This window comes from Natator depressus, chromosome 26 (genome assembly GCF_965152275.1).
Source record: "Natator depressus isolate rNatDep1 chromosome 26, rNatDep2.hap1, whole genome shotgun sequence".
NCBI classification, from domain to species: domain Eukaryota; kingdom Metazoa; phylum Chordata; order Testudines; family Cheloniidae; genus Natator; species Natator depressus.
Window position 1 is genome coordinate 6,459,006 of NC_134259.1, and position 12,015 is coordinate 6,471,020.

Here is a 12,015-nt window from a genome sequence, read left to right on the forward strand (position 1 = left end):
CTGCACTGTGTTGTATTACAGCAAACAGCTGGGTAATTAGCGAGTTTAGTGCTGAGTGGGGCTGATTTCTTGGGCGTGTGTGTCTTGGGAGGGTTTTGCTGCTTGTTTCTTGGCAAGTTTGCCAGTGAAGCGTTTCTCCAAAGTAGGTGAATCTTGAGAGCTGTTTCCCCAGGAAATTTAGCCCCGGAGAAATCCCTAAGGAGCAAAGGTCAGTGCTCTTCTGAGCCTTCTTTGGGGACAGACTATGTGATTCAGTGCAGAAAGAATCCTAGGGAGAGAGAGAACATGTGGCCCGCAGGTAAAATGCATATAAAGGGATGAAGATTGTTTAGGAGGGTACCTAGTTTTCCCTGAAAAATTCAGTGGTTCCTAATTCCTAAGATCTAAACCATATTTGCTGCCATTCACCTTCTCCTGCGATGAAGGCTCCAGCCTACTGGGCCAAAGTGTCCCTTGGTATAACTTTGTTGAAGTCAGTGGAGTTGCAGGGGTGGTGGAAATGGCCCATGAACTTGAAGACTAAACTGCATGTGAATGGGTCAGTCCTGATTCCTAATAAAGGAAGTCCCAGGGGAGTTCAGCCCCGCGTTTACCTAGCGGTACTGTAGATAGGATAATAAACTGAGATCACTGAACTCTCCTCTGTAACTGCCCCAGCACCACAAGAAGGGGAGGAATAGTGACAGTTGGTCACTGCATCTCCTCCACAGAAGGAATAACCCGTAGACTCAAGGGTCAGATTTCCTTGTACTGACCATTGGCTACGCAAGGACCTGTTAATCAGCCTGGAATAGGGGCTGGCATTTAGATTTTGTACTAACATGAAAAAGTTCTTTGCTTTCTGTATACCACTCCATGGGCCTAGACCGTTGGAGTTGTAGCACACCCCCTGCCCCCAAGCCCTAATACAAGGATTGCCCTAATAAAGAAAACACCTAGTTGGGAATAGAAGCGTGTTTATCTCACTTTATTAAAATTGGACAAATTGAGTCCTGGTACAAAAGTCCTCATTAAATCAATATTCTACACCTATTATTCTTTACTTTAGGCCCCCTTCAGATAAAGACAGTTGTGTACAGCCCTGCCCTCCCTCCATGATCGGAGGAAGAGGACTTTGGAGAGATTATCCTGCAATAGCAAGGAACTCTTTATACAGCGCTTTTCATCTATAGATCCTGAAACATTTTACGAAGGAAGGCAAGGGTCATTATCCACTGTTTACAGATGGGAAAACTGATGCACAGAGAGGGGAAATGACTTGCCTAAGGTCACACAGCAAACCCGTGGGAACAGAACCTAGGTCTCCTGGCCCAGTACCCTAGTCACTAGACCATGCTGCCTCCTACTGGGAGGATCCGAATGACTTGGATTCCCACCTATCGAACTCCCAACCTATCAATAAATGTCATCTAAGCCTCCCAGATCTTCTCAACCCTGTCTGATTGCTCATCATCTCATCCCTCTCCCCGCCCCTGTTGCCTGTTTCCCTACCTTCTCTAAATCCAACCCCTTCCCCAATCTCTGCAGAAAAGTCCCAAACCCCATGCCCCCAATATCTCAGGACTAAAAGGGCAGAGATTGGAGAGTAGGGAGTCAGTGCATGGAGAAGGAGGGGATCTCACCTGTGTAAAATCTGGAGCAAATTAGCAAGGGAGGAAAGAACAGCGGCAGCAGAGCAGCTGGGTGTCTGAGCTGAGAAGCAGCGAGCATCTAGCAGCAACAGCAGAGAGTGATCCCCAAACTCCCCCTTGCACCCGACCCAGCAGCAAGTCCCACCCTGGCCAGTACAAAAGGGATTGACAGGGATTCTACAAGCGATGGATTTGCAACAGCTGATGAGCCCCTTGCGAGAGGAGGGGGAGGGAAGATTGCAGTTGAGCCCACCCACCCCACACGAGAGCAGGAGGTGAGGACTGGCTCTTTGTGAGCGGCAGGCTGCATAAGAAGAAAAGTGGTGGGGGAAAAATGCCAGGCTGCCTGCAGGAGACTTGGAAAGGAGAGAAAGGTTGGAGCACTTGTGACCGGGGATCTAGCCGCGCTTGTCAGAGTTCAAGAGCTGGAAGGGTCGCAGTTTGTGCTTCTGAGATGCAAGAGGAGGAATAAAGAGGAGGCAGTTTGTGTGCCGATGGGGACGTAGCACCAGTGAGATCTCTGGGGACAGCAGGACAAAGGGAACTCATGGATGGGCTTTACCTGCTAGGAGGGGGAGATGGGCTGGAGATGATCAATGACACCCTCAGCAGGACAAGTTGGGTGGAGGAGGACAACTCGGAGCTGTCCTTGCGGGTGGCCATGGCTGCCCTGCTCTTCTTCCTCATCCTCTCTACCTTGCTGGGCAACACCCTGGTGTGCGTGGCTGTGATCAAGTTCCGGCACCTGCGCTCCAAGGTCACCAACTTCTTCGTCATCTCGCTGGCTGTCTCCGACCTGTTCGTGGCCGTGCTGGTGATGCCGTGGAAGGCAGTCGCTGAGGTGGCCGGCTTCTGGCCTTTCGGGGGCTTCTGTGATGTCTGGGTGGCCTTTGACATCATGTGCTCCACAGCCTCCATCCTCAACCTGTGCATTATCAGCGTGGACCGGTACTGGGCCATCTCCAGCCCCTTCCGCTACGAGAGGAAGATGACCCAGCGAGTGGCTTTCATCATGATTGGGGTGGCTTGGCTGCTCTCCATTTTGATCTCCTTCATCCCTGTGCAGCTGAGGTGGCACAAAGCCAGTGAGCTCCTTGCTCAGCAGGAGCCCGCCTCCAACTCCACACAGGGCTCAGAGGAGAACTGTGACTCCAGCCTCAACAGGACCTATGCCATCTCCTCATCCCTCATCAGCTTCTACATCCCCGTCGCCATCATGATCGTCACGTACACCAGGATCTTCCGCATCGCTCAGCGGCAGATCCGCAGGATCTCCTCTCTGGAGAGAGCTGTGGAGCATGCCCAGAACTGCCACAGCAATGACTGCCCCCACGAGGCCTCCCTGAAGAACTCTTTCAAGAAGGAGACCAAAGTCCTCAAGACCCTCTCCATCATCATGGGAGTCTTCGTCTTCTGCTGGCTGCCCTTCTTCGTGCTCAACTGCATGGTGCCCTTCTGCGACCTTGGCCTGCACGATCCCAGGGAGCTGCCCTGTGTCAGCGAGACAGTCTTCAACATCTTTGTCTGGTTCGGCTGGGCCAACTCCTCCCTCAACCCCATCATCTACGCCTTCAATGCTGACTTCAGGAGGGCCTTTGCCACCATCCTGGCCTGCGGCCGTCTCTGCCCCAGCAATGCGGTGGAGACGGTGAATTTCAGCAACGAGCTGGTCTCCTACCACCATGACACCACCTACCAGAAGGACGTGGTGACTCTCAGCGACCCGCACCTTCTCCCCCATGCCACCCTGCAGGCAGAAGACAATGAGCTGACTTTTGACAAAGTGTCGCAGATCTCCAAGACCTCCCACAACCACCATGCCAACGCCATCTTGCCAGCCGTGGTCCATGTGGAGTGCGAGATGGCTATATCGCTGGAGAAGATCACTCCCTTCACCTCCAGTGTGCTGGACTGAAAAGGGATCAGGAGAGGGAGTCGGGGCGGGGAGACGGGATATGGCAGAGAGAGGTCTGCAGCAAATGGCCCAGTTTCTGGGGAGTGTGCATACAGGGGAGGGAGGAGAAGAGGAATTGCTACCCCTCTGGCTGGGAAGGAGTTTGTATGTATGTATTAGCAAGTATGCTGGTGTCTTCCTTTGTTTCTCTGATATACTCAGAAGAGTGACTTTCTAGGGGACTGGATGGTTTGGGGGGATGGTGCTTTTCACCTTGAGTCCACGGGTTCAAACCCAGGGCCAGCCCAGGTTGGTAGTGAATGGAAGTGGTTGATGTCTGTTGGGTGCCTTATGTCCAATGAGTTTGGTGGGTCTCAGTGTAGTTCCTAGGAAAAAGAAAACTCCCTTGTCATAGTTGTCAGTAGCTTCCTCTGGGAAACCATGGCCTTGAACAGGCCCCTGAGACTGACCTTGCCTCTCAACCCATTTAGGAGGGGAAGTGGGGGAGTTTGCCCTACTGCTGCTTCTCCCAGTCCTGTGGCTAAGCAAATGCTTTCACTCTCCTGGGCTACTAAAGTGACACAGAAAATGCAGCAAACCAGAGGGATTGCTGCCTGCATGATTGTTCATTCAAGCAGGCAGGGCTGGGTAACGCTATCAGCTTCATGGGTGTGACAGCCCTACCTATCCTGTCAGCCTTTAACTGTGGAGACAGACTTCTCTTGTGAAGCCAGTGTAGGGGGGGTAGAGAAGAGTTGCTTTACAAGACACCTTGATCCTGGCCTTTTCCCCAGCCCCCTCGCTCACATCTGTTTGCTTGTGCTACAGATAGCCATCCCCTGAGACTTAACAGGGAACAGGCAGCTAGGACACCTGGGTTCTGTTCCTGGCTATGGGAGGGGAAGATGGTCTAGAGTTTAGGGCGGGTAACCCAGGAGTCCTGACTGCCAGCTCGAGGGGAGTGTTTAGAACAAGTTTCTGGGTGTTAGGAAGTTGGGATGCTAAGGCAGAAAGGTGGTGTTGTTGCCATGCTCTCCTGCTCCTCTCTGGGAAGTTGAGTAAATAGGCACCAGTTCAGCTGTGAGGAGGTGTCTCTCTTCTTCATCGCTCTGACTCAGGCATGTTATCTTCCAGGCCTCCAACACAAATCCATGGCCCATTGGATTGGAGCTTTCAGGCTGCAGTAGTCTGCAGTAATGGGCCCAAAGGCTGTACCAGGCTGTAGTGCTGTAGGATGCTGTGTGCTAAGGGTTTGGTCCTGCATTTGGGGCAGAACCACGGGTTCTGAACCGGTGCTTCGGTCCTTTCTCCACTTGCACTTAGGCCGTGTTCAGCTTCACCACACCTGTTGCTTATCGCTGTTGTCGGCGAAAGGTGCATTTTCTGTGGCAGCTGACTCCAGTCTGAGTCCTTCGTATGCAGGGAGTGGAGGAAAGAGTCAGACCCCTGGTTTCAGGGGGAAGAGGTTCCTCTGCTTCCCCCTATCCTCCATCAGTCACACTCTCTTTCTTCTCCATTTCCCCTACAGTCTCTCAACTTCCCAGTCTTTCCAACCCCCACCACCTCTCCCCATTACAACCGCTCCCGGTGCACTGTCTCATTTCAATAACAATAGCTTTTTGAGATTCTCACTCTTTCCTCACTCACCTGTACTTTTAAATTAGCATCTTTGCATATTTTAACTTGTGTCTGGTTGCTCCAGTACCAGACAGTGTGTGTGCGGGGGATATGGGAGAAACCCCCGGCATTGCATTGTAAAACGTGACACTGCTTGATCGTTTTTATAATGTTTTGATGGGGGATTGGTTAAACATTGCAGCAAAAATGGTATGTCCACCTTATCCTGAATCCAGGTGCCTCCACTCTGGTATCTGCAACTCCATAGCGCTGCCAAAGCCTTTCGTTCTCTCTTCCCAACAAACCTTAACAAAGAGAAATCAGAAGATGATAATTACCGAGTAACTGTAATTATCAGATACAGCCCAGTGACAGTCAAGTCACAGCACCGTCAGTGTGGGAGGGAAGCAGAAGTGTGGGGTCCTCCCTAGGATAGCTCTGCAGAAGCGCTCACAGGACAGAACTTACTCTCTTTATAATCACCTCTTAGTACAGCAGGGTTGTCTCTCTAGTGGTTAGAGCAGAGTCAGGATGCCTGGGTTCTATTCCCTGCCATGGCGGAGGGCAGGCTAATGGACAGAGTAGGAGCGGGGATTGGGAGTCAGGATTCCTGGGTGCTGTGCTCTTCAGGACCGTCATTTACTATATGTTTATCTAGTACTTAGCACAATGGGGCCCCTCTAGGGTGACCAGACAGCAAGTGTGAAAAATCAGGACGGGGTGGGGGGTAATAGGCGCCTATATAAGACAAAGCCCTGAATATCGGGACTGTCCCTATAAAATCGGGACATCTGGTCACCCTAGGCCCCTCCCTGGTTGAGGCATTACTGCATTATGTGATAATTAATTATACTATTCCCAGCTGTGGAAGAGGGGTATTTTCCAGTGGTTAGAGCAGGGGGGACACTGGGAGTCAGGACTCCAGGGTTCTATTTGTGGCTCCACTGCTTACATGGACAAGTCGCCTAACCTCTCCGTCTCGGTCTCCCCATCTCTGATGAGGGTCTGATACCTAACCCACAACGATGTTGTGTGAGGCTTACTGCGTGAGTGTTTGTAAAGTGCTTTGAGAAGGGCAACTAATTCATAATATTCTTGTGACAAAAGTTGGGTGAACTTGCCGCGTGTATGACGACCAAGGACTCAGCCCTTTGACAGGGGGTTAGCTGGGTGGGAGCGGACAAGCAGAGGTGGGCAGTGGCTGCAAAAATGTTATTTATTATCCGCATAGAAACAGAGAGACTTTGCCTTTGTGTGTGCATGTTAGGGGACGGGTAGTGGCAAAGGATTCTTCGCTCCCCTCGGTCTTCAGAAGCCCCCTGCTCTTCAGGGCTGGTTCTTCCCTTCACTGACTGTACAATGGATCATTTCCCCCCCAGCTCTGACTGTGACGTCCGTCAGAGCCACCCATGGCCGATGTCTTCCTGGTGCCTGTGGCCTAACTGCCCAGGGAGTGGCAATGACTGAACTGAGCCCGTGGCCTCCAGGGCATTGTACTGGCCCCTCGGTGCTACAGCAGCAGGCTAGGAAATGGACGGCAACTTCCAAACCACATGCGTGTTTCTGTGTTTAACTAGGATTTTCTTAGTCTGGCAAAAAAAAATACATCTCGCTCCTTTCAGTGCAGTGTGGTTTTCTTGTGGGTTTCCTGGGCAGGAGGATGGGATTGCAGGCTGCGGCGGGGCAGAGGTATTGTGGGACCGAGGCAGCACTTGTATGCTCCCATCCTGCTGAAGGCACCTTGGTATACACGCGGGGATCCCACAGCAATGCAAGAGGATGAGTCAGATGACGAGCCCAGGCCCTGCTTCTGAGCTGCACCTTCCACGATGCTCAGCTTATTAGGGGTGGGGGCAGAGGTGGCTGTAGCCCCTGGTGTACCCTTAAGCAGCCCCAGGGGCTCCCAACTTAGGACTGGGACCCACAATTCCCTATTGGGCCATTTGGCAGCCTGGACTAGCCAGAGCGCAGTGCACTCCAGCTGCTACACTTGCAGGAGAACCCTACATGGGGGCGGCCAGGGCGCTCCTGCTAGGCCTTTGCCACTGTGGAAGCCTGCCCCGTGGGTATTCCCCGGGGAGGTGCTCGCCAGCCCCAGAATGCCCTCAGGATACAGGGACCAGAAAGAGTCAGCCATGCTAATATAAGAGTTTAAGCTAACACATTTTGGAAGGGATCTAAAAGCTCAGGGTTTAAGCCAGTCTCTAACACTTCACGAGGCTTTCAAGGAGGGCAGACGATCCCACAGCCGCCTGCTGCTGGGTTGCTTGCCCCTTCCTCTGAAGCAGTTGGTGCTGACCACAAGGAAAGAGAAAATACTGGACTAGATGCACCTCAGCTGTGATGCAGTCCGGAAGAGATGCATGCAAAGTTTTGGCAGTTAGCTGCCTCCCGTGAGCCATAATTCCCAGCAATGGTCCACCACTGACAACTGGCAAGGGAAGAGACTCCTGTTTGTGAAGTGCTTTGGGATCCTGAGACAGAAGCACTGTCCAGCAGCAAGGAAACAGTTCTCTCTGCTCACTGTGACACCTAACCGTGATACTTTTCGCGCTGTGAGCAGGGAGGGAGGCTGTGACCTGATTCAGAGACTGTGAGACTGAAGCAAAGGAGTGGGAGTCAAGATTTCTATGTTCTCTTCCTAGATCTGCCAGTGACTTCCTGTGTGACCTTGCAAATCACTTGGCTGCTCTGTGCCTCAGTTTCCCCATTTACAAAATCGGGCTAGCAATGCAGATTCACCCAGCTGACACAGTTCCTGAATATTAACTGTTTGCAGCACGTCAGTCTCTCTTTGCTATGATAACCGTCTATGGCTATAATTGTCGAGTGAGGCGGGAAAATGACGCTGAGGGGTATGACGAGGAAGAATGGGAGGAAACGAAGCAAAGGCAAATTGGAGCTGAATATCGGGGAAATGTCCTGGCCATTGCAATCTCTGAAACTGGAATCGTCTCCCTGGCCACAGGGTGGAAGCCCCAACTGTTGGGAAATCTAAAACTTGGCTGGACAGAGCCCTGGAAATACTATAGGGGATTAAAGTGCATTGGTCCCTCTGAGGTGGACAAGAGGGGACCTAACAGGACTAACCATGCCTGAATTCTCTTACCCTGAGGCCAGGTTCTATCCCTAATGGGTGTGTGCATATAGCGGGGTGTGTGTGCTCCCATCGGCCCCTGGTGTAAGAAAGGATTAAATGCAGAGGCTGCTATTTTCAAAGGGGCCTAAGGGATTTAGGTGCCTGATTCCAATTTGGTGGGAGTTGGGTGCCTGTCTCACACCTTACTCCATGATCCCTAATGCTCTGTGTTGCTGGGTGTGCTGACTGTGTCCTTTGCGGTAGCTGCTGCACACCTACCAGGGGCCCAAGATTATCCCACTAGGCCCCTGACAGGGTGGACGTGCAAAAAGAGCCCCTTGAATGTGAAGGGTTCTCCAGGTTCCCTGTAGGCACCATTCAAATGGCTGAAGCTGTTTGCTGAGACTCGGCCCCACCACGTGGCTGGGTGGGAAGAAGCCTTAAAACCTCCATTTAAATGATGACTGGGAGAAAAAAGGACACCCAGCGGCCACCAGAGCAGCCCAAGCGATCCGGGGAGAGGAGAGGCTTGAAGGGAAGCTGACGCGGCTTCACTGTGGCAAGTCATCGTCTCCTGCCCCTGCTTGTTTAAGCCTGCGTGGAAAATGACCCGCACTCAGCTGGGAGAGCGAGGGGGTGAGATGTGAGAGAGGCTGGTTCACTGGCCAGTGGAGTAGGCCTGGGGAGATGGGGGATTGCGAGGCCTCACAGCTATCCCAGAGCACCCCCATATCTCCCACAGCAGGAGGGGCTGTCTCCATGTTTCTGACCCCTGGGGCTTCCCTTCCATCCTAGGAAGGGGCTTGCTCTATATTTCATACCCCCACTGCCAATGCTGTCCCAAAGGTCCCCTTTTCCCACTCTGACGGGGGCTTCCTCTACCTCTCTGTATAACTGTAGGCACATTCGCTGTCTCAGCCTGCATGCCCCTCCGCCCCCTCCTGCCAGAGCTCTCCGGTTCATCTGCCTACCTACTCAGCTCCCCAGAGCCCTGCTGGGTTTTTGCTTGAGGCTCACACTGGGGTGATGAATAGCAAGTGCCAGGGTGACATTTAGCCTGATGGCCCTGTTACCGGGAGACGCAGGAAAGTGCCCAAATCTGGGGATGCTCAGGAGGAGCTGCCCTGGAGTCTATTAGAGACACAAAGGCTCATGGTTCATCTCTGTTCCCTGAGGTAAATTCCAGAGGCCACACAAGGAAGACTCTCCTGACTCCCAGGTTGAGGGGGAGATGGGGCCACGGCATGAGAGAACCTGCCCTGACTCCCCACAAGGAGGTGGGGATGGGGGCCATTTGAGCAGAAACAGCATCTGCCTTTCTGAGGGGAGGACTGAGGTGGGCAGGCATTCTGCAGCCATTGAAACAGTGAGGCCTGTAGCTTCAGTGCTCGTCTGACACAGCCCCCTTAAATCAGGATGGCACCCTAGATGGTTGTGTAAGATGCTGGCAAAGCGTGTCCCTCTCTGGTGGCTCGTCCTCACAGCAGATAAGTGCCTACTACCGCTGCTAGCTCCTTTGACTCGAGTGGTAGAGAGCTGTGCTTCTGGTGCAAAAGAGCCCAGATTCAATCCCTATGGATAATCCGTGGCAGAGTGTTGCAAGAGCCCTGGGCTGGCACTGAGTACAAAGGGGCATGCTGCTATTACACGACCAAATCTGGCTCAGAAATTGTCCTCTTGAGTTGCCAGGCTGCCTGGAGAGGAAAGCAGTCACTTCCTAGCCTGCATCAGGACTGGACTGACCCCGCATTGCTCGGTGTAATCACTGATTACATCACAGGATATTGCCTGGGTGCTGAGGGGAAGGCGATTTGGGGAAATCTACCCTGGCCAGAGGCGGCTGCTGCTGCTGCAGATTCAGCGTCCCCTTGGATTTAGCTGACTGGCACAGAAGCCCACCTCCACTCTTTTCCACCAGGGCTGCAAGGTTGGGAGTTGTGGGCACAGATGTGCCACAGCTGTGGTGAATGGGACTAGCCAGGAAAAAGGGCAAGACCTATCAGCCTACAAGGCTATGGACAGGGAGGGGCGGGGGGAAGAGGTGGCTGGCTTGTTCCTTTTCTGATGTTGACGGGCATGAGGAGAAGTGGGATTCTAGGTCTAGTCAGAAAGCAGCCAATCTCTGTCATTATCTCTCCTCTTGAGTTTCTTTCCAAATTGGAGTCATTAGATGCTGCCCTCATCAGACAGAAGCAGGTGCAGGGGGCACAGGCAGAGACCCATCTCTGAGGGAAAGCGGAGCCTCTGGGCGAAGGATGGAAAAGTCTGAGGGTCTCTGGCCACTTGAAGGAGCCTAGCAGAGGCTCTTGTGAAATCACAGGCCTGGCTGTCTCAATCTGTATGGTAATTCAGAGCAATCAGAATCAGCAGATGGGGAGAGGCGGGAGAGATTAACCCTTCCGGGAGCAAGTAGGCCAAGACAGAGACCACTCTCCTGGCTGGGATGGGGGAGAGAGAGAGGTACTTGTCACGGCTGGGGAGGAGATCAAGGTATCAGCCTTGTGCTGGGGTTCTCTGGATGAGGTAGGGGGTCGATGTGCAGACAAGTGGGTGAGGCGTAAATCCTGCACAGGCAGGTCTGACTGGACCCTTGTACAAACCCCTCTCCCTTTTCCACCTCCTCAGTGGCTGTCTTGCTTTCGCAGCATTTTGTCCTCATCCAAATGAAAAAGTGAGAAACGTTCGTTCATTTCCCAGGCAGATAAGGATAGCGTGGGGGGATCTGTGATGAGCACCGACTGCTGGTGCTGGGGTCTGTGTGTGTGTGGGCGCGCCTTGCTTCTTTGCTGTGCTGCCCACGCTCTCTCCAGGATGCCCCTTTGAATAGGACAACGATGTAATTGTGAAACACTTGTGGGGGGAATGGATGGAACGCCTCACGAAGGTTGGAAAGCTGCGCTCCAAGGTAAACAGCTCCTCAGACTCAGCATAGATTTGGCAAACAGTAGCCGCACGAAGAAATCAAGAGGAAGAGGGTGACAAATGCACTTCCTGGCTGGGGAGTTATTGAAGGCTCAGAGCCAGGGAATGGGAGGCGAGGGGGAGCAGTTCATCTTTCTCTCTACTTTACAAACAAAGTGCTGGATTCTGAAGTGAATACAGAGTCTGTCAGCGTCCAGGGATAAACTGATCTCAGTAAAGGCTGCAGCGTGCAAGCGGGTTCCACGTGCCAACCGCAAGCTGGGGCTGGCCTTCAAATACAGCCCAAAGCTTGGGCATGTCAGGATCTCTATACACACCACTCAAAGTCCTAACAGATTAGCCAGAAGTGAAGATGACTTTGTAATAGCAAGGGCAGGGTCTTGCCCTGGGACAGGAATTGCACTGAGATGATGACTTCTCTGAGGCAGGGACTGTCTTTGTGTTGTCTGTCTACTGTCTGGTACAATAGGGCCCTAATCTCTGATTGGCTTCTACTGCAGTAGAAATAATGAGTCGTTAATTACATTTTAGGAGCACTTCACTGGAGAACCGTGGGTTTATTTTCACCCTCATCCATTCTTGTGCTTAAAAGAGGCAGCATGTTAATCAGGGGCTGCAGGATGCCATCTAGTGTCCGTCTCCACTCGCAGTGGATTTTGCAAATTGCTGTGAGATCTTGTCCATTTAACATTCTTACCCTGAACTGGAGACTGCCCTGTGGCTGGGGAATGAAACTAAATGGGGCTGTGACAGACTGGTAAACAAACCTAGAAAATAGACTTCCCTGCATTTTTCAGCTCGTGTGTAATCCCTCTCCGGCTCTTGGAAGCATGTTTGTCATCCTCACTTGTTCCCTCACTATCCATTGCATG

At 52.4% G+C, this 12,015-nt stretch overlaps 1 protein-coding gene across 1 annotated transcript; it reads left to right on the forward strand.

Moving 5' to 3' along the window:
- The first annotated feature begins 1,761 nt into the window (after positions 1 to 1,761).
- Positions 1,762 to 3,546, forward strand: LOC141978255 (D(1) dopamine receptor-like). Its single transcript, XM_074940214.1, has one exon. It carries the CDS (start codon positions 2,179 to 2,181, stop codon positions 3,544 to 3,546), a length of 1,368 nt encoding a protein of 455 aa, XP_074796315.1. The 5' UTR covers positions 1,762 to 2,178.
- Positions 3,547 to 12,015: the final 8,469 nt, after the last annotated feature.

Excerpts from the sequence above, each read along its gene's own strand:
- LOC141978255 (XM_074940214.1), top strand. The coding sequence starts at position 2,179 with ATGGATGGGCTTTACCTGCTAGGAGGGGGAGATGGGCTGGAGATGATC.